General features: G+C 33.7%; 2 protein-coding genes across 2 annotated transcripts; both read right to left on the bottom strand.

Moving 5' to 3' along the window:
- Window positions 1-914: 914 nt before the first annotated feature.
- LOC120142912 (AMP deaminase-like) lies at window positions 915-8,187 on the bottom strand. Its single transcript, XM_039157377.1, has 20 exons — window positions 7,709-8,187; window positions 7,072-7,247; window positions 6,786-6,972; window positions 6,208-6,386; window positions 6,057-6,108; window positions 5,813-5,940; window positions 5,538-5,717; window positions 5,089-5,156; window positions 4,993-5,047; window positions 3,986-4,085; window positions 3,547-3,608; window positions 3,144-3,257; window positions 2,847-2,987; window positions 2,570-2,722; window positions 2,253-2,306; window positions 2,066-2,176; window positions 1,812-1,985; window positions 1,648-1,728; window positions 1,470-1,568; window positions 915-1,285 (listed from the first exon to the last, which is right to left on the bottom strand). Exons 1-20 carry the CDS (start codon window positions 8,058-8,060, stop codon window positions 1,217-1,219), a joined length of 2,535 nt encoding a protein of 844 aa, XP_039013308.1. The 5' UTR covers window positions 8,061-8,187; the 3' UTR covers window positions 915-1,216.
- A 374-nt stretch (window positions 8,188-8,561) lies between these two features.
- Window positions 8,562-11,155, bottom strand: LOC120142911. The gene is made up of 8 exons (XM_039157376.1): window positions 10,912-11,155; window positions 10,536-10,752; window positions 10,083-10,445; window positions 9,950-9,999; window positions 9,720-9,876; window positions 9,233-9,517; window positions 8,922-9,092; window positions 8,562-8,787 (listed from the first exon to the last, which is right to left on the bottom strand). Exons 1-8 carry the CDS (start codon window positions 11,153-11,155, stop codon window positions 8,562-8,564), a joined length of 1,713 nt encoding a protein of 570 aa, XP_039013307.1.
- Window positions 11,156-23,316: the final 12,161 nt, after the last annotated feature.

Here is a 23,316-nt window from a genome sequence, read left to right as displayed (position 1 = left end):
AGAAGAATTGAAAAGGGATAAAAAAAAAAGATAAATTAAACAACAGAGAACAACACTGAAGAATGACCAAACTAACAATTATAATGTAGTAATGCGCGAATAGATGTGTTGCATTTAACACCAAGATCAAATACATTGCATCAGACGAGGAACCAACTCACATCTCTATAAAGACTGATGCATGCATCTAGTTCTAAGCCAACAGTCACAGAAGGAGCAACAACTGCTTTAAAGAACAGGAAAGAGAACTCTGTTTACGTTGAATCCTTTGATGATGGCTGGAAATCACTAGCTAGGATTTATCACTTTCTTTATACTGACTTTTAAGGGTAAACTATACTTACTGTCACTAACATTTTAATAGGTGTTCATTGGCCATTAGCATTTTAAATATTACACTACAATTACAATTATCAATAATTTACAAAATAGTCACTCTTCCATTAACCCAATTAAATTGATGATGTGGCATATAAACATAAAAACTAATATCTAATTTAGTGTTTAAACTCTAATTATAAGAAAAATTTTAATTGAACCATTGAGTAGTTTTAGTAATAAAAATAATTATTATCATCCAAGTTTGTGTAATTATGTTTACGCTAGGCTCCAAAGACTTTTTGCACCTTGGCGCTTAAACACCAAGATAAAAAGAAAACATGATACCATTTGAACACAGTTTGTGGAATTAAATTCTTTTCGTTTTCATATATATTTATTTATTGATGAAATTAATTTGTATATAAATTGTACAAGTCAAATAAAATTTCAAAAACATTAATTTCATAAATTATTATAATTTCTATAACATTTATACTATAAGTCGGGTCAAAATTTATAATGCAAAACAAGGGAAGAGAGCAGACTTCCACTCTTGCCAATCTGGTAATACTAATAGTAATAGCACATGCTTCCCCCACAATTCATCAAGTTTGCCATTTTGATCACCATTTCCACAGAATCCCATATTTCTATTACTCATAGGTGTGTTAAGTTCCGACCTCCGGATTCATTTGAACCTAAGAGGCAGACACTTGAGGTCCTGCAAGGTTTTGTCACCCTTAGATGCGCCTCGGGAGACTCGAACCCTTATTACCGCGTACAAATTAGTGCACTTCATAGAACAGACGACAAAATCAAAAGAGAATCGGATGGCAACCTCCCAAACGTATACGGCGTGTAATGTTAAAGAATGGATCGTGCAGTATGTTGCACATTACTTGTCTACTTCCTCGGGGATAATGGCCTTGCCTAGGTACACCAGCTGCATCTCCTCTCTCCAGATCTGCAGAAAATGATGATGTAGACGATGTTGAAATATGCTTAATTACACACCAGATAGTAGGATTGGTTTAAAAGAAGGAAACTACAAATTGGGGTAAAGGAATTAATGTTGTTGTAGTCCCTATAGGATTTGATGCATAAACAAGAAAAACATTCATGCACTATATTTACAGTCAAGGTCTTACCCTGTCACGGAACTCGAGCCGGATATGAGGAACATTTGTCATGTGGATACTGTTTCCATTCGGTCCTCTCTTGTAGTACTCGGTTCCAATCCAGTGCGACTGAAAAAGAAAATGTAACTAATTTTCAATGATCCAATCATTTCGAAGAGAGGTCAGCAAAATATTGAAGATCATGTACCTTCAAAGCATGTGAAAAACCAGACTTGTAGACTGAATTACGAGCAATCTCACAAAGATCGCATGAACTCAGCTTCCATACCTGCAATTCAGAGGCTGTTTATTTACTTGAACATTAGATAAAGCATATATATATTCTTGCTTAACAGGAGAGAGAGAGATTACAGAAGCAGCTATGATGTACTCTTCCACCAAAGGTTCCTTTGTTAAGTATATTTGAAGTGGATCATCCGTGGATAAGGAAACATTCAGACCACGTAGGAAAAACATCGGAAAAGGATTCCGATGATAGTCCAGAAACAAGGAATTGTTGCTCAGGGGAGACATAGCCAACCCAATCTGGTAAATCCGTGACAACAGTTAGAAATTCCATGCTCATCGGTTAACTGATTTATTCTGATGTTTCCTTTGTTCTTTACCTGTGACAAATAATAAATATACTGTAGAACTGGAGATTTCTTAAGATTGATTCCATGTGCAATATTCTGAGCAGTTTGAAATGTTGCTGCAAGGTGGTCAATGTCACCAGCCTGAAAAATACAATAAATATGAGGGACACATTAAAGCAAAATATTCATAAAAGCGGAATGTAACTTTCAGAAGTACCTCCCCGGAATGCGGTCGGAATTTGATGGTCGTCATACCCTTGGATTCACGAAGCTGGAAAAATCATGCCACACAGTTCAGCATTGGTATAAGTGGTTGAAACCATTGCGGATTTAAAGAAGGCCATAATTAAAGAAGATTGAGAGAGAAGCTAGTTTTTTGTGAAGAAATAAGCATCAAAGTCGATGCAAAGAAAAGAAGCAACCATTCTCAAAAGTCATTTATATAATTAGACACAGGTAATTTGGAACTATAAAGACAACAAAGATCTCCAAATCGAGTAACGACGAAAATGTATCAACTTCTATCATACATACCTTGTTTAAGGTGTAGAGGTTCGCATAGCAATAATAGGCATAGTAGGAGAATGCAGGGTTAAATACGTTAGTCCATTGATCTGGTGTTGGCATGTGTTTGGTGGGGCGTCTTTCAGGCTTACTCTCATCATCTACCAAATCCAGCCCTACAACCTGAATTTCCGACAAGAAACAATTGTCACGACAAACAATGCAAGCCGAGGCGAAATGCAATCTACGCCAAAGCATTGCAACATTGGGGGGGGGAATGAAGAGTTAAGAATAAAATATACGAGACCTGTTTCAAGAAAACATGTAATTGAGGATGTGAATCTGGATCCACAGTAACCTCAAACAGAGGTATAAAGATGTTGTCGAGAATGTTCTGAAACGAGGTAACGATTCCCATCTCTTTGTAAACATTGTAGAGTCGAGGGATCTGAAGCAAAAAATAAAAAAGATCAAATGTCACATTGCCCAGCCAGAATTCAATAGTTTCCTCTCGTGTCACTTTCATGTTTTATCTAAGCTTCACAAGATACGGGAAAGAAGAAGCTAGGGCTAGGTAATGAGATTTTGAGTAGATCATTAGCACCTGAATTAACCAAACAACATTCTCACTGTACAATTCATTGTTAACAATCCAACTAGCCAGTTGGTCCCACTCACTTTTCTTCCTACCATATATTGATATTCTGTATTCAGCAATCTGCAGCAATCAAGTTGAACATCAAAACAATGAAAAAATACAGCAATCATGGTTGGGCGTGTTAAAAGAGAGGGAGTAACTGATGCATATCATTAAAAGCAAACATTAGAAATCCATAATGTGGATCATAGATTACAAATAGCTCCTCACAGAATTAAGCAAATTTATAAAAGAATCATCCAACATATGACGATTTTACTCAAGTGCTAATTCGGCCTCATGGTCTGAGGAGCCAGAGCAGAATTTGATCTTAGAGATAAAATGAATTTGTGCAGAATAAGGGAAATACCTGATATTTGCTTGCAGCAAGATCAGAAAACACTTGCTTTGTCACCTCACCAAGGAATCGACCTGCGCAAGATGCAATAGTCAGTCTGTAATTTCAAATTAACAAACACAGAAAGGAAAAGACTCTTTCAGAACAATGAATCAATAAAATATGCAAAGACATGGAATCATGTTTATAGAAAAAGAATCGGAAAAGTAACCTATAATGCATAACAATGTGTGAATATGAAATTGGGACACTGATGGTTCATTCAAATAAAAGATTGGAAGGACAGTAGCATATTAAATCCAGCACCAAATCTGAATCTTATATATTTCAAATATCAAAGAAACACTAGCAATTGCAAATTTATATAGATTGACTGTTTCTTTCAATGTGATCTCGGCAGTCGACACAATAGTCCTATGTCCCCAAAATCAAGGAAATATAAAGAATATACCATGGATAAGATTGTCCTGCTTGAGGAAAATCTCCCTGAGCCTACTTTGACCGCAAGGATTATTTAAGTGGCGTTTGGTTCGTTGGAATGTTTTGAGGGAATTGGAATCTGTAAAGGAATTGAAATTTGTCAAGAATTGGAATCCAATTCCACATTCTGTTTTGTTGGTAGGAAATGGAATTGAAATCCAATTTCATATTCTGTTTGGTTCGCAGACATGTCAGATGAATTTGATTTCAGTAATATAAAATGATAGAATTGCCCTTCTTGTTTTTTTGCTTTATTTTAGTTTGTTTTACAACTTACATGTAGTAATATATTATAAAAAATTAAAAAATATTAAATTTTCATTTTATTGATTGATTATTCATTTCAATAAATTATAAAAATCATGCTAATAAACATCATAAGTTAAAATCATCGCAATCAAAATATGTTAATAAGTTACCAAAAGATAGAGCAATATTTCGATACATTCCAATAAGAGTATGTTAATTAGTTACTAAAAAATATACCAAAAACTATTTTTATTCAATATATGGATTAGAAACCCGACCCGATACGAAATAATAAAAAAATTATTTTTATTCAATAAAAACATTGACTTAATTGAAAAAATTATATATAGAGGGGTATTATTGTAATTATTCCTAAATATATAAGGTAAAATTATATATTTTTTTCGGGTCGGGTCCGGTTTTTTCACCCTAAACCCGACCCGAATATCACACTTAAAAAAACCCGACCCGACTCGATCCGAATATCACTTAAAAACCTCGACCCGACCCGAACAAAATAAAGTTTCACCCGACCCGAATATATGAATTAGAAATTCGACCCGACCCGAAATAATAAAAAAATTATTTTTATTCAATAAAAACAATCTTAATTGAAAAAAAATATATATAGAGGGGTATTATTGTAATTATTCCTAATTATATAAGGTAAAATTATGTATATTTTCAGGTCGGATATTTTTTACCCTAAACCCGAACTCGACCCAATACGTGTCCATCTGAAACCAAAAAAGGAATCCTAATTAGTTGCATCACTCTCACTCCTCTTTTTTAAGCAAAAAACAGAAGGTAAAAAGAGACTATTACCCAGTCAAATCCAAGCTCTTAAAAACTTCTTTCAAGGTAAAATATGTCCCATCCCGAAATATTAAAACCTGAACAAAGAATCTAGTGAACAACTTTTCCTTTTTTTTGGGGGGGGGGGGTCACAAGCACCACTTCCACACATCTTTTGCACGAAAGCAATTAAGCTATTCCTAATCACATATGCCATTATAATTTGGTTAAACCAAACAAATGAACTTGTCTGCAACTTCCACATCGGATAAAGGGTATAACGAAAAGGATCACAGTTTGCCGGAAGAGGACAAAAACACTCTATACACATTTACATAGCACCTAAGGCCCCCTTAGGAATGAAGTATTTCCAAATCACGAATGCTTTAACTTGGAAGAATTCAGTTGTCAAAGGTGAACAGGAATTTTAAGGCCACCTTTAAAGCACACCAAAGGAATAAAACAAGAATGAAACTTACCTCATCTGGCTCCTTCCTCAACTTTGACTTTATAAACCTCAAGAGGTGTTTCTGGTTCATGCACGCTGAGTGATGAACGTGTGTATCAACTTTCCTCACATTATAGAAGTCCCTATGCGGTGCACTTTTTTGAGCCAGAAATTCTTTATCCGCATTAAGCATCAAATGAAGATTGAATTTCTGAATGAACACAAAATGGAAAAAGTATTTTTAATGATTGAATATAAGAAATTACAAAATTAGTACGCACTTCGTAAGCAGGGCAAGGCAAACACTTGTTCTAGAAGATTTACACGGTGATGACATAAAGTTCTGATATTGCCAGCCGCTATAACGCGAAGAATGTGATGTAAGTCAGTGAAAAAGGTTGTTGCATCAGTTACAGGAAAGAGCTCCCTTCTTGCTGAAGGAGAAAAGAACATAAATTATTAAACGAGATAGCAGTTCAGATCATCACAAATAAGAAAGGATAAGGTCTCTTATTCCTCAAAAAAAAGTATAAGGTCTCTTAACAAGTACAGTCTTTCTTGTCATAGACATGTATTACTCCATCTTGCATCTCAAAATAATGCTGCAAAAAAGGGTAGGCGGATTTACAACCCTAAGGAAGAATGAGGACAAATGCAAGTGACTTGAGGTATAGAATCTAAGATCAAGAGTGTGAAGTTACATCAGATTTTCCTTCAGGTGCATAATAAAAGGGATCCTGATTAGGTTTTGGTGTGCTTGGGTCTGATATAACTTCTTTCTCCCAAGGAGCAACCGCCTCCTTGAACACATATCGTTTCCGCATTTCTAGGCATTCTTGCAGAACTACATAGACCTCAACTTCATCCGGTGACGGTATCTCTGGTGGTAGAATACAAAAAATTACAAAACAAGATTGGCAAATTGTACTCATAAAACCTGACATCATAAACCTTAAAACTTAAAGATGGGAACTTGCAATCTTTCAAACAGGGGAATAAACAAATACATTACCTAAGGGCTATTGTCAAGCACTAAAAATCCTTTTAATAACTTCTATTTTCTAAAACAAAGCTAAGCAAGTTCTAATAAATAATACAGGAACAGATTTCAGGTTTATTTTGAAGGCTAGAATTCTCAGTTAAATAAATTGTTAAATGCACACATGATTTAAGCATCAGGACACAAGCAATGGTGAAAGCAGGGTGTGAAGCAAAATTAAACATTATGATGCAGACCCATTATAAAAACCTATAGTTGCATATATTAGAGAGACAATACCAGAAGGGGAAATTCTAAGTCGTGCAAAAGTTTCGTGCTCTGGCTCTTTACTTAGGATATCAGCTGCAATAGGATCAGGTGGAACGCCATGTAGGTCACCAGATATACTATGGGTCCTAATCATACTTGAAGCAGCTATCTGGATTTCTTCTCCGTTAGCATTAACATGGGCAGGCAAATTTGGGCCCTACACATGTGAGATTTAAGTAAATAGTTCGATCAAATTTCCAACAAACTATAAGAGCGTAGCAGAAGCAACTTGGAAAAGGGAAGAAAGTTTACTCACAGCATTTCCATTAGTATGCAGATAAGTAGTGTCTAAATTAGAATTGTCGGTGATATTATCTTCATCGTCCGACCCTTCTATGCTGTCAAAGGCACTTGCACTAGGGGACTTTGGAGAAGTAGGTCGGAGAAGACTAGCAGATCTCTTTACCGGAGTTCCATGGCCCCCAGATTTCCCTGAAGCCAAAATAATTACTCAACCACTAAACTATAGCTCGATAGTTTTTCATTTCAGTTTTTAGTGCTCGATGTGATATTCACATATCATGATTTTGAACAATTTAGATTCCAAAAGTTCAGCAAAATTTTGATCTTCCTTGAAACACTTCCGTACAGAAAGTACTAAAGTAAGTTTCAAATTGGAGTCTTATCTTTTGATTTGTAGTTCTAAATCTATTTCCCCTTTTCCTCCATTGAAAGTAAACAAAAATCAGTCTGATGATAAGTTCCAGTGTCTTGTCAAAAAAGTAAAAAAAAGATGGAATATATACAAAGAAAAACAACTTTCTAAGCTGCTGATGACTTAATTCTGCAATGTGCAAAATTTCATTTAACAACGCAAAAGACTATTTGCTTTATTTACACTTAAAATCATTCGATAACTCATTAAAGCTCTTGATTTCGAATCACAAGCTTACCTCCATGGAGAGTATGGAGCCGCAGCAAACCGGCGGGAATCCCGTCAACATGGATAGGGCCGTTGCGTTTCTCTTCTCCGTCAATCCCGCCGCATATTACAGTAACATCCGGCAAAGACGCCGAGCCGCGGCGGTAGTATCCGTTCCCGTTCTGGCGATGGTGCTGGACGCGCCGTTTCCGGGAGTGTTGCGGCGAATCTCCCTCCGAAATGACCTCTCTCTCCCTCTCCACCGTCTTTGCCAACTCCAGCAACTGATTCAAGGTTTTCCTATGTATATAATACGCCGACACTGCCACCAGCGAAGCTCCGACTAGGGCCGCCATCGCTAGATGAACAGAATACGTGTCCATCTGAAACAAATTTGGTTTTTTACTCTCTGACGCCCGCTCTTTCCCTTCTCTCCAAATCTACTACCGCCAAACAAAGCGAGGGGAAAGGAAAAGGCAGAAGCCTTGGTGAAATTCAACAGCTTCGGCGAATGATAATGGAGAAGCTTAGCTCGTACTTGGCTTCTTTGTTCCGGTATTTATAGGGACAAAAAATGTTTTATATTTAGGCATAATATAAAAATAAATATTTATTTTTTGGATAATCAAATTTGTATTAATCTAAACAAAGCACAACTGCTATAAAATACAAAGAACATCTAGAATAGACCACAATCAATGCATAATGTCTATTGACACAATCTAGCCTATTCATGTAATTTCTATGTAACTTGATTATAACATCTTCTTTAATGGTATTTACAATAGTATCTATCGAGCGCATCACTCTTCTAAAATATTTGCGATTGCGCTCCTCCCAAATAAAGTATACAAAACCAGTCCATGAAAGTTTAAGGATGTGCACTAACAGGATTTGTCCTTCAGATTCCTGACCAGCCAGTCAAGCATATGATCCCATCTAGGCCATTGAATTTGCAGCCCACAAAACTGCAGTATAGCGTTCCAAACCCCCCGAGAAAAAATACAGTCCATGTAAAGATGATTCCTCGATTCCAGACCAGTATCACATAGTCCACAGCTTGCATCAGTCACCATAGCAAAGCTACAAAGTCTCTCCCTGGTAGGTAACCTATCAAGGATGACCATCACGCAATCAAAGAAAACTTAGGGATATGAGCAGGGAACCAAACAACTTTATGACAAGCAACTTTGTTTTTCATGTCCCGAATGTTGTTCCAAATCCAGCTTCCCCTAATTTATGACCAGCTACCTGAAGCAGCAAATAAACCTCTGGCTTCCTCACGCAGATTGATCAACTTCATGAGAATCCAGCTAAAGTGGGATTTATTTTCAACATTCCAGTAATCATCAAGTTTAAAGCAATACGCTTTAATCCAAGCAACCCATAATGATCCCTCACCAGCCAAAATATTTCTAACAAGCATAAAACAACAGGTTTTATTCCATCCAATCAAACTTTGTAACCCCAAGCCCCTTCAGATTTAATAGAACAAATATGGCATCAACTGACCCTTGCACCTCGAGCAGGGGAGTCATTACCCTTCCAAAAGTACCTCATGCACATCATCTCAATGTCCTGAATTACACCCTTAGGCAAAACCAACTGCATACTCCAGTAATTGAAGATACTAAAAAGGACAGCTTTAATAAGTTGGAGTCTCCCCCCAAAGCTCAATTTCCTGCTCGACCACACCCTCAATTTATCTTTAATTTTCTCCATCAAAGCAGTGCAGTCCTTCCTTGAGAGCTTACGAGTCACTAGAGGAACTCCCAAATACCTGACAGAAAGAACATCAGATCTAAACCCAGTGACTGCTTGAATCTGCTCTAAATCACCTCTATTAATCCCACAGACAAAGAGTTCAGTTTTCAGGGCATTTAACTTAAGCCAGACAGATGATAGAATTTTTCTAAGTTGGAGTCTCCCCCCAAAGCTCAATTTTCTGCTTGACCACACCCTCAATTTATCTTTAATTTTCTCCATCAAAGCAGTGCAGTCCTTCTTGAGAGCTTACGAGTCACTAGAGGAACTCCAAATACCTGACAGGAAAAACACCAGATCTAAACCCAATGACTGCTTGAATCTGCTCTAAATCACCTTTATTAATCCCACAGACAAAGAGTTCAGTTTTCAGGGCATTTAACTTGAGCCCAGACAGATGATAGAATTTTTCTAAGATGTTTTTAACTCCTAACACTGAATCAAAAGACCCATGACAAAATAGCAGCAGATCATCAGCAAAACAGAGATGTGTGAGAGATTCTCTTACATTTTGGATGGAATATGAAAATTCCATTCCTAGCAGCAACATCAAGCAATCTGGAGAGAACATTCATAACAATTACAAATAGGTAAGGGGACAATGGGTCCCCCTGCCTAACACCTCTAGCACCCTAAAATACCCCACAAGACTGCCATTCAGAGTAATTGAGTATCTAGGGGTGGTCACACAAGTCTCAATCCATCCACAGAATCTTGCAGGAAACCCCATAGCTCTAAGAATATTCAACAGGAACTTCCAGCTAATAGAATCGAATGCTTTCTGCAAATCAATCTTTATAGCACATCTAAGAGAAAACTTTCTTCTAGAATAGCCCTTAACTATTTCTTGGGCTAAAAGAGTATTATCAGTGATGCTTTTACCCTTGATAAAAGGAGATTGGCTAGCAGAGATCATTTCATGGAAGAACTGAGCTAGTCTAGTGACCAAAATCCTGGTGATTGCTTTATATACCACAGAACAGCAAGAGATGGGTCTAAATTCCCTAGCCATACAAGCATTCAAGGACTTTGGCACTAAAACTAATGTAGTGGCATTAAAGGCAGGTAAAAGGTAAGAGGTCTGGAAAAACTACCTCACAGCATTGAGGAAATCAGAATGAACAATCCCCCAAGCCACCTTAAAGAACCAGGAGGTGAACCTATCAGGTCCTAGGCTCTTGTCATTACTTTGTCTAAATAGGGCCTCTTTAATTTCACTATCTGAAATCACACCCTCCAGAACCCTCTCTGCACCAACAGGCAGAGTATAGCTCAAGAGTTCCTTCAAACACTCAGGAGGACACTCTTGGACTATATTGTCAACAACACTAATTAAATTTCTAAAGAAGTCCACTAATTCAGCAGTAGTACCATCAAATGTTTCATGGCATTGTCCATCTTCACTCTTAATAACTCTAATAGTGTTTTTCTTTTTTTAGAGAATAGCATTTTGATGGAAAAACTTAGTACTCAAATCCCCCTCCTGCAACCAGTGTATCTTTGTTTTCTGCCTATAGAACTCAAGCTCAGCCACTTCAAGATCCACTAGGTCAACATGGACCTTATTTTCCTCTTCCACACCAAATTGGCTAGCACTAGATAGGATAGAGAGTTGAACAGACTCCAGTTCTGCCCTCTTAGCAATTACCCTAGCAGATATATCAGAAAAATGAATCATGTTTAACTCCTTCAAAACATGCTTCAATATTTTCATCTTGTTAAACAGGACCTGGATTGCATTACCCTCTCATTGCATAAGCCAATACTCCCTCACACTGCTCAAGAAGTTTTCATGTGTAGTCCAGCAGTTGAAAATTTGAAAGGTTTAGGCATGTGGACTTGTGCCACTTTCTGGGTCCAAATTAACCCAAGACAGTGGTCAAAAGCCTCAGGGGCCTTGAACTCGACATATGAATCTGGAAAATCCAGCAGCCACTGGGAATTAGTGAGAATCCTAGCCAAATAGGACTCATCTTTTTTATTAGACCAGGTAAAGAGAGGCCCTACAAAATGATGATCCTTCATCTCCAGATCCTCTAGGCAATCCTTGAATACTTCCATATCAGCTGAAGAGTGCGAACCCAATAAATCATAGTCAGAACTTTCTTGAGCATCAGCAATAACATTGAAGTCACCACCCAACACCTATGAATGATGGCCAATCTCACTCTCCAGGCTCTTTATATAATCCCAAAGTCCCCTTCTAGCCTAACTGTTGTTACTCCCATAAATGGTAGTAATAACAACATTGTGGCCAAAAATATCACCTCTAATGGACAGAGCTTGATCACATCCACTAATCACAAAGATGGACAACCTCTTATTCCACAAAATCCAGAGTCTACCACCTTCAATATATTGATAGTTTGCCTCAAAGTTCCACTCATCAACAAAAGCACTAACCACATTGGAGACATTACAGCTCCTAACTCTAGTCTCCATGAAACAAATGATATCCACACTAGATTCTCTAACCTTTTAAGAATTTTGCCTCGTTTGAGCACATTATTTATGCCCCTCACATTCCAGAAAAAAATAATCATATATACAATAATGGGGGACCACCATTACCAACTCCAGAACCTGTCACACTACCCTTAGCCTTCTCAACCATATTTTCTTAGTTCTAATCTCATTTAGCAGCACTGCAACACCCATAGCAGCACCCGAGGCTTCCGAGTGTCACAACCTCCACCACCTACCAATTGATCCAATTTATTAGAAGAGTCCACATTGGCCTTTTTCCTCCCTTTAGCTTTCTTTTTCTGTAAAATGGATTCCTACAGAGAATGATAGTCTCCACCAACATGAGAATTATCCTGGCCGACATTAGATACTTTATTTTTCCCTCCCAGTGGGTCAGCTGCTCCAACAGTAACATGATGGGCACCTAGATCCAGAACATCACCACTAGGTGCATCATTCCTAACCCTCTGTTCATCCATGTCACCAGAAGCACACAATGTGACCACTCACCAGCCTTAACCAACTCCACTTGATTAATACCAGGCAAGGAAGCAACATGATTACTCTCCTCGAGGGCCTCTACAGTCAGCACTGAAGCAGGACCACCCTACAGATCTTTAGCCTTTGAGGATTTACTAACATCAAGATTAGGATCAACATAACAGGAAGAAGATCCAGCAGAGACTACTTTTTCCTTAGCAATAACCCCAGAAGGATTAACTTTCCTTCTCCAGACTTGAGTTTCTTTGTTCTTAACTGGTGCCTCTGCACAGACATTGGATAGATGACCAAAGGTATTGCAATGCAGACAAACCTTAGGCAACCAAGGTACCTGGACCCTAACCCTCACAACAAACCATTACTCAGCAAAACCTGAACCATTTCAGGTACCTCAACACCAGCCCCTATCTCAACACAAACCTTGGCATACTCAAGTCTCTCCTTGGATGCCATTATGGAATCCATATAGAGTGGATACCCAACAACACTCGTAATGTAGCTGATACCTAGTCTAGTATAAAGCTCGAGATGGATATTATACAATTGAATCCAGATTGTTATGCTCTTAAGATCAAAATCAATCCTTTGTAAATTGGGCTCCCAATTCCTAAGAATGAGCGGCTTGTTTTGCACATGCCATGGCCCATCTTTGAGGATCCAATCTCTCATATCTTTATTAGAATGAGAAAATATAGAGATTCGAGCTAGCTAGACTAACCTTCACAGTTGAATTCCCCCCCCCCAAAATCTCAGTAATCCTCTACATGGAGCCAAAATTCGAAGCATCTCCAATGAATTACCCCACAATCGAGTGACCCCATTCAACAATCCCCTCGTCAAACACATCAGCAGGAGGCTTGACAGTAGAAATCCCCTCCAATTTCTCAGGAGGAAAGAAATCGAGGGTTTGCTCTTCGATTCCCCCAAATAACTTTCTCCAATCCAGATTCGAAGCCATTGAAAGCTCAGACGCTACCAGAAACCACCACGCAACACTAGAAACATCGAAATGGAAGGAAAATCAGCAACGAAGAACCAATCTTGGGGTCTCATTAGTCCAGCTAACGTGCGCCTGGAGAAAGTTCATCGATAGTCATTTATTTTTTAGTTCACTTAAAAAATAAATATTTAAACTATAATCAAAATTAATTTTTAGTGTTTAAATAATTTTCACTAAAAATAAGTACATACATTTTTCTCCGTTATACTTTTAAGTTATTATTGTTAAAAAAATTGTTAAATGACATATGTTACACCCAGATTTTTAAAATATATATATATATTAAATAATATTTTATTTTAAAAAATATAGACATGAGACATGTCATTTAATATTTTTTAATGGTAGATATCTAAATATATAATAGATAAAACTTTAGATATCTATTTTTAATAAAAAAATTCTTTAGACACTAAATATTTTTCGAGATATTCTTTAGGCACTTATTTTTTTTTATTAAGCCTTATATTTAACATATCCTATTATTAGGATATATCACCATTATAAGAGGTGAGGAAAACTCGAATCGACTCGAATTGAGTTCGAATTGTAATCTTATAAACTCGACTCGACTTTAAAAATTTTCAAATTCAAATCGAGTTGTAAAATACAACTCGAATAACTTGAAATTTTTAGTAATTAATATATTGATTTTTCAAGTTTAAGTTGAAGTTTGAGTTGAGTCCCTCGACTTTATATGGTATATGTAAATCACATATAAAAAAATATAAAAATATATATATACATATATATGTTGTATATGATTCTAAAATATCATTTAAATTATAATTAAATAATTTTATAATATTATAAATATTTATAATTAAATTTAAACAGAAACTCGAAAATTTGACTCGACTAGACTCGAATTTTATAAAACTGATTCGACTCTAAAATATTTCAAATCAAATCCGAGTTATAAAATAGGACTTGTCAACTCGAATAACTTTAAATTATTTTACTAGACTTGACTCAATCGAATGCTAACCCCTAACTAGGGATGGGCATGGGTCGGGTTGGGTCGGTTTTTGGTCCACTCGACCCGACCCGAGAACAAGAGAGTCTCCACCGAGAACAAGAGTCTCCAGCCGAGAACAAGAGAGTCTCCAGCCGAGACCCGACCCGACTAAAATAAGATTTCACCCGATCCGACCCGACCCGAATATATGACATCAAAACCCGACCCGACCCGAAATAATAAAAAAATATTTTATTCAATAAAAATAGTGACTTAATTGAAAAAAATTATATATAGAGGGATATTATTGTAATTATCCCTAAATATATAGGGTAAAATTATATATTTTTTCGGGTCGGGCCGGGTCGGATTTTTTTCACCCTAAACTCGAACCCCAAATATTTTTAGAAAATCCGACCCCATCGGGTTGGGTCGGGTCGGGTTTAAATGCCCATCCCTACCCCTAACCATTATCGGCGATGAAAATGTACACATTAATATAATAAATGATCATTACTATAATTTAATTATGAATTAACTTCAATAATTATAAGTATTTATCGATAAATGTCTAATATAAGGATTTAAAATATAGATAAAAGATTTAAAAAATAGGGATAGGTTAGTAATATAGCTAAATAAAAATTATTTAGATATAAAGAGTCGACGCACAAAATTAAAACTTGAAAAATAGAAATGTTCGTATTTTATTTCTTATTCTAATATTCTATTGAACTTGGTATATCGATTTTGTTATTAGAATTTTAAATATTTTTTAATATTATATTTTTCGATCATAGTTGGCATCTAATTATCATTTGTCATTAATCGTCTTTTATGATAAAATCGATACTAATATATTTGTATTTCATAACTTATTCTTCTCATTTGATTAATTTTTCATGAAATTCACTCAAAATCGATAATAAACAAAAAAATCTATCATTTTTAGATGTTTTGAGACTTTCTTAAACTTACGCCATTTGGGATGTTTGTTCATAAATATGAATGGTGAAAAATATTATTTCAAGAAAACGAACAATATAGTATCATCAGACGACCAATGAAATAGTTCGAAATATTAATACGTCGAACATTTAAATGAATTTTCGTCGATTTCGAGTGAATTTCATGAAAAATTAATCTTATCAAAAGAAAGATGTGTGAAATATAAATGTTTCAGTACCAATCTTACCGTGAAATAAAATCGATGACGAGCGGTAATTGATTACCGATGACGGTTGGAAAGTACAATGCTAAAAAATAAATTTGTTTTAAAATTCAATTGTAAAATCGATCACTTATAAAGTTCAGTGTCTAAAACAAAGTCATTTTAGGCATCAGAACAATCATACCAAAACGACATCGTTTTGATATGGTAAATTATGTCAACAAACAATGTTAATTCATTTAATTATAATGTCACAATTTAAAAATAATATATAATATCTTTAAATAAATCATTAATCATATATTATATGTAATTTATACATGTTTGACATGAAGATAAATTAATTATATCTATATGGTTAAATTAGTAAAATTAATATACTTTTAATTTTATGTATATACCAATCATTACCGCAGATGTTATACAGTTTTATATCATACATACACATATTAAACATGGTTTTATTACAATACAATTATATCTTCAATATTTAGTTAAAAATATTTTTACGGGGAACTCGACCTCCCATCGATTGGATTAAGGGGAACTCGAATGGGGCTGTTAGAACGTGTGACAATATGGTGGCTGCGGGAGGTATTCTACGCAACTCTAAAGAGAATGGGTTTTTGGTTTCACGCAAAGTATAGGAAGGTGCTCCATTTTACTGCTGAGTTGTGGGGTGTTCATGATCTCTTGTTGCATGCTTGGAGATTAGGAATCCGACATATTAAACTGGAAACCGATAATCTCGAGGTTATGAAGATTTGCAATTTTTCATCGGATGCGCTTGTGGGGAGTGCTTTGGTCACTAAAATCCTGAATGGATCACAAAGGTATCACATATATGTCGTGAGCAGAATATGGCTGCGGATAGATTGGCTGCTTTGAGCCGAGGAGCCCCATTGCTGCTACTATTTACTTAGAGCCACCTTTGGAGTTATCTTCCACATTGGTACGAGACCTTCAAACCTCCAGCTAACCCGTTTCTATTTGTTATACCAAAAATATATATTTTTACGGAATTAGTCGAGACTTATGAATTTTATATTAAACATATAGGCACAAAGGTAAACCAATCATCATCATATAGTCGAATTAACAAATTCGGTATGTTTTTAATTTCATATACATATCAATCATTACTATAAATGTCATACATTTTTTTACGAAACATGTACATATATTAAATATGATCTCATGATCGTACAATATATCATCAACACGTATACAAAATATTCTTATTGGATTATCGAGACGTACGAATTTTATATCTATATATAATTTAGAAAACATCATAAATTATTTGTATTAATACACGCAATTATATTTTAAATAATTCTACGAATTATTCATAAATCTTGTCATATATCACAACAAACCTTAATAAAATAGTCATTTATATTATCTTAACAAACATATAAAAATCAAATATTTGATGTAATAATAAGACATATTTTATGAAATTCAAACCTTGAAGACAGTTCAAAAGACATACAATATATAAGTGCATTCCATTTTACTCACTAAATTTTAATATTTCTTATTTTACTTATTGTGCTTTTTTTATTACTAATTTTATACATTAATTTTTTTATCATTCCAACATTAAATAATTAACAGCGTTATTAAAAAAATATTATGCGGCCCGGTGGTGGTGGTCATTTTTTAACGGTTGGTGGGGTTGAGATTTAGAATTATGATTTAATAATTTTAATATTTTATTTTAAATCTTATTTGGCATAAATTATTAATAAAAAATATTATGTGGCCTTTTTAACATTAAATTAATTAACATCATCAAGTTGTTAGTGAAAAACGTTGGAGTGATCCAAAAAATCAATATATAAGATTCAATGATGAAATTAAAAAAATTAAAAGTAGAGTGAAAGAAATAGGAGATATGTTAAAATTCATTGAAAAATATTATATTTTACCCTATTATTAAACATGGGTTTATCGAAAAATTAAAAGTACCTTGATTTTACGGCTAGGACATGACATGAATGTGTGGTGTTTTCCACTTCAAAATTTACATGTAAAATCCCCATATTCTACATTGTTTATGTTTTGTTCCTTTTTTATTTTATTTTTTCACTCTTGAAAGGGAATATAAAAAAAACGACAACCTTTAAACACTTTTGAATATTATTTTTGAATAGATTTTATAGTAATGGCTTGTCTGATGCCGAAAGAGCTGTGTCATGGAATCTTTTAGATTATCCACATCTTTGGGTTTGCAAACACTCACAAAATGATGGCTACAAATAATTTTTTATTTTAATTATCAATATTTGATCGATTAATTTAAATTGTAAATATTTATTATAGAATAACATTTTTAATTTATTTTATTTTAATTTCATCATTGAATCTTTGATATTGTTTAAAAATTAATATTTTATTTTATTAAATTAATTGATTGTTGATAATTTTAAAACTTTAATTAATTTGATATAACTCGGTCCAATAAAAAATTAACTATGTTTGGATCTTCCGAAAATTGTGTGGTTTCTAAATAGGGGAGTGTCGCTTTAATCGAATTAATCGACCAGAACAAAACTTAATTCAATTAATCGATCAGTAATTAAATGTTAGAGCGATTAATAGTCATTTTTTTCAAATTTTGATTTATCAGTTAATTGGAAGTTGATTAATTAATCAATTAACTAAAAATATTCAATATCAATATTATATATATATTAACCTTAATTTGTTACTAATTAATATCCTGTTTTTAATTATATTAGATTTATCTAACTTTCAAGACTGATCAAAATTTAAATTAAATGAAAAATATATTACTATTAAACTCAAATTAATGTAATTAAAAAACTTACAAAAAAATTTATACTTGAAAAAATCTCAAAGTGAAGTAGCTCAATAAATTTATGATCAGATAATTCTCTAAAACTAGATTATAGAATTATCAAATAATAACTTAAATTTTAAATTCTTTACGATTCTATGAATTTATTTGATTAAAAATTTAAATAAAAACTTAATTAAGATAATATTTTATAAAAAAATCAAATCTATTTTTCTTTCAAAAATATTAAAGTTGTTTATCTATTTTTTTTCATTATTGGTTGATAGACAACGACACCCATCTTTCTGCTAGTTGTCACCGTCAATATTTATAGTTTTCTTTTAATTTCTTAAATCACATCTTTATTATTTTATTTTTTATTTTTAAAATCTCTACGCACGTTTTCAGTCGTTTAACCGTTATTTGGGTTTATCTTTTTTTCTTAAGGTTGTATTTGACATTACTATAACTGATCAAGATGATATTTATTTGTTATCATGCTGGTATTCTCTGACCTCCGATAATTATGAATTACCTATCATGAGACTCGATCCCACGACCACTCAATTAGCTTTCGTCTTAGGCCGAGCCATTGGGCTCCATCAGTCAAGCTATGGCTAGTACGGGCCTCTAGACTTTTAAGGGTCCCCTCGAGCCGAAGCCAGTCCAAACTGTTATGATTGGATCAACAATTATTAGCCTTTTACTAATTTTTTTAAAAATTAATATTATATTTATAATTAATTATAACATAATTTTTTTGCTTAATTATCTTATATCTATGAATTGATTGATATGAAACGAGTAACACCACGATTTCATTATAAAACGATCCTCTTGACTTAATTTATTCATTAATGTAATTTAATTTATTTATTCATTCATAACATCAATATTTTAACTAATTTTAATTAAAAAAATAATACCTCGTTCTATCAAGCCAACTTATTAAGATTATTAAAATCATTTTGATACATGCCATATATAAATGTATAAAATATATAACATACTCATGTATTTATTATCAATACGAGTATTTATTGGGTAAATTATATCATATGGTCGTAATTTTATGGTCATCGAACTGTGGTGAGATTTAATTTTTGTCCATCCAACTATAAAATGTTATAAGCTACTCATTCAACCAATTGAATTTTTTTTATCTACTTGTGGTTAACTTTTCACAGTGATGATGCAATTGGTTATAAAATTGATATAATAATAAATGTAGAAAACAATTTTTTACAAATTGTAAAATTTAGTCTAATTTTTTAAAAAAAAAAGATAAATTATGTATTTAATAACCCAACTATTTGCAGTTTCACTTTTATCACTTTTTTTTTGAAAAAACCATACCAAACGTTAACATTTTGATTTTATTTTGGTCACCAACCGTTAAAATTTATTATTATTTGATAGAAAGTCGCTAGTTTTATTAAAAATAGAAAACATACATTGAAAATTTTATAAGCATAATCGTAAACATAAAATAAATTATAATTAGGGCATTTTCTTTTAACCATCGACACACAAACTAGCCACATAGATCACAAAAGGATCAAAAAAATAAAAGATTAAAAAATCTAACCAATGTTCGAACAAAATAAAGATACGAGCAAATCTAATTGCATCAATAAATGAATCATAAAAGGGGATGAAACTACTGAAGACCACCAACAAATCGTAAATCAGAGTCAAGTGACGTGAGAAAAATATCCACGAACGCAAAACGCGTATCCAAATCAATCCAAATGTCCAGAGCAGGAAAGATTAATAAGTGTCATATTGATCAGTCGTGGAGATGTCAAATTCAATCCTGAGAAAAAAGATAAACGAAAACAATGAAAAAACATAAGCTACCAAAAGACATAGAAAAATGTACCATAAAGACAGAGATAGATGTGTCATAAAGACAGAGAACATGCCTCAAAGACATAAGTATTCTTATTAAAAACTAAAAAAACAAATAAAAAAGAAAAACAACGAGCAACAACCAGCAACAAAACCGATATTGCCGTCAGTTACGCAAATTTAAATAAGAAAAGTTAGATTGATCAATAAAATTGACACAAGTTGTAAATAAGAAAAAAGGAGGTGAGAGGAGGAGAAAGAAATGACTAGGGTTTTTTAGATGGATAAAAAAATTAAAGATAAATATTTGACCGCTAAAAATTAATAAAATCATTGATATGACATTTTTTAATTTTTTTCAATACTAACATGATACCACCTTATAATGACACATCAACATCATTGTTAAATTCTTAACAATGGATAATTAAAATGAAACTTAAACTCATATTAAATATAATTTTAAAAATAATAATTAAATGACAAAAAAGAATCTGCGTGAATAATTAGATGATAAAACTAATAGTCCACCGTAAAATAATAATCATAGACCTTTACACATTATTTTAAATTAATTATGCTCGCCAAGAATATCATCAATGTGCAGCCAAGTTACACGAAACCAAACAATACCCTTAAAGAATGTGTTTTGTTTTATTATTGTACGCACCAATTTTTACCCAAAATATATTACTGAAATTAAAAGTCAAAGGGTCATACCCTGCCATCACCAACCTCTCTACTATAACACCATGCCCCTATGCCTGCAACACAGCCGTCACCGCCATTTCTCAAGCCTGCTGCAGAGATATTAACAAAACCCCATAATATCCGAGACATTAAAACCCACAATCATCACAAACAACAACCTAGTATTTTATTAGGTTTTTATTTTATACTAAATTTATGTAAGAATATGGATATATAATCCATGGAAAAACAAAAGTGTACATAGAGACAGAAAGATAAACAAAGAAAAAATTTTCTGAGCAATACAACAAGTTTTTTCAGCAATCAAACGTTTGAAGGTATTCTAATGTATATGTTTTTTTCTTTTTCAGTTCAATGCTAGTTCTAGGGTAAAAATAAAAAATGAAATAAAATTACGATTTAAGGGGATAATTTACCTGGCTACTGTTGAGGGTTAGTCGGGGTAGCACTATCGTCGAAGGAGTGAGATGTTGGCCATGGTTGAGTTAGGATTGTTGGACCCCACGTGTGGTGTAACATCCGCAATACCGGGTTAGTGGCCAAATTGTAAAGTTTCAGAATTTGGTGACTAAAGTAGAAGAATGAAATAGTTTAATGATTATTGGATATATATGATGAAGGTTATTTAGTAATTATTAAAGGAAATAAAGGGCAAAAGGGTCAATTGACCAAGAAATGAATTAAAAATGGGATTGGTAAGGATAAATACACGTGGAAAGGGAGAGAATTCTCTAGAGTTCTCTTCTCCTTTCTTCTTCTTCTTCACGTGGAAGCCATGAGCAAAGGTAAGTTTGATTTAGCTGTTGATTTCTTGAAAGTTTTAAGTTGGATTTGAGTCTTTGGGGGTTATATAAGCTTAAGGAAAGCTTATATAAGTTTAAAACACCAAAGAGAGAGAATTATAAAGGAATTTCTATTAAGGGTTTATAAATGAACTTTTATTATAAAAAGGTTTTTGAAATTCCAAGGATGAATTTGACTTGTCAAGGTTTAATTAAGAAGTTAGAAGCAATAGAATTGATTTTGGAACATGTTGAAAATTTAGTGTAATTCTTTAATTACATATGGAGAATAGGATTTTGATGTTAAGGAGGTGATTAATGAATATAAATGATTTTGAATATGTGTATGTGAGTTGAGAACATAATAGGGGATGAAAGATGAAGCATTTGAGTTGATTTGAGTAGATTTTCGGGATTAAAATTGAATTCTAAGCTATCTGCATCGATGCACATTCAAGGTGAACCGATGCATCAAGGGTAAATCTCTAGAAATTGTTCAGTGTGTATGGATGCACAGGGAGTGCATCGATGCACCCATTAAAATGGAAACATCGAATGCGATTGGTGCATCGATGCATAATGAGTGGATCGATGCATCCCCTAAAATACAAACATCGAATGAGATTTATACACCGATGTATAGATAGTGCATCGATGCACCCGTCTAGGGATGCATAGATACATGGGGTAGTGCATCGATGCATGCCTCTATTAAAAGTTGAAAATAGCTTTCTTTTTATCCTTTTGAGTGATAGTTTAGAATATATCAATTGGATACTGATATGTATCAATGTATGATTATGTAGATATCGAACATGAACAAGTTCTGGAACGATTACCAAGTTAAGATTCGATCGAAAGAAAAGAAATCATAAAAGTGGATCGAACTTAGTGAGGCCAATGTGAGTGCATATGCATTAGTATATGATGTGTGGGGAAAAGACTCGCGATAAGTCTACTCCCAATATTTGATTACATGATTTTATGAATGTTAATATGGGTGATATGATTATTATTTATGCATGAATATAGTCATAGGTGTTACATTTAATGGTATCAAAGCTAAGGTTTAGCTGATTCTAGGCTTAAACCGAAGTCAAATGAGGATTAAAAATGTATACATGCCAACTAAAAGTGAAAATTTCTGATCTGATAGTGTAAGGAGTATGTTGTCTTGCTAATAGAATAAGATTTGTAGGATATAGTAGAAATTTATTATAGAAATTATCGAAGTGAATCGATAGTTGAAAAATATGATGGTGATAGCAATTCACCTGCCCTGGCCAGGCAGGATGAAGAGCAGAAACCTCATAAAGTGTCTTATAAGATTAAAGGTTGATTTCAGAAAGTTGAAATCATATCTGAATAATGATAGAAAGTTTTTCACAGTTTTGAATCAGAAAAGCGATATGGAGTAGTTTTATTATTTCATGGATAAGATAAAATATGGTGAACAAGTGTCACCATAAGAGCGTTAAAAGATCAAATGATGCAGTGAGAATTGGTATAAGAGTTCAAGGATGAGTGTATCAATGACAAGCGTATAAAATGTATAAAGTCAGAGCTTATGAGTTTGAAACGAAGGGATAGCATTGTGTATAAGCAATAGTGTTTATATGATAAGGGTTT

This window comes from Hibiscus syriacus, unplaced genomic scaffold, assembly GCF_006381635.1.
Source record: "Hibiscus syriacus cultivar Baekdansim isolate YM2019G1 unplaced genomic scaffold, ASM638163v2 tig00110831_pilon, whole genome shotgun sequence".
NCBI lineage: Eukaryota > Viridiplantae > Streptophyta > Magnoliopsida > Malvales > Malvaceae > Hibiscus > Hibiscus syriacus.
This window is presented reverse-complemented; position numbering and strand designations above follow the sequence as displayed.

Coding starts and splice junctions, on each gene's coding strand:
- LOC120142912 (XM_039157377.1), bottom strand. CDS start 8,060: ATGGACACGTATTCTGTTCATCTAGCGATGGCGGCCCTAGTCGGAGCT. Junction 5,941..6,056: donor TGTCTATGACAAGAAAGACT/GTACTTGTTAAG, acceptor TTTCTCCTTCAG/CAAGAAGGGAGCTCTTTCCT. Junction 2,177..2,252: donor TCCGACCGCATTCCGGGGAG/GTACTTCTGAAA, acceptor TGTATTTTTCAG/GCTGGTGACATTGACCACCT.
- LOC120142911 (XM_039157376.1), bottom strand. CDS start 11,155: ATGAAAATATTGAAGCATGTTTTGAAGGAGTTAAACATGATTCATTTT. Junction 10,753..10,911: donor GTTGCAGGAGGGGGATTTGA/GTACTAAGTTTT, acceptor TTGACAATATAG/TCCAAGAGTGTCCTCCTGAG. Junction 9,093..9,232: donor ATTGAGATGATGTGCATGAG/GTACTTTTGGAA, acceptor TATGCTTGTTAG/AAATATTTTGGCTGGTGAGG.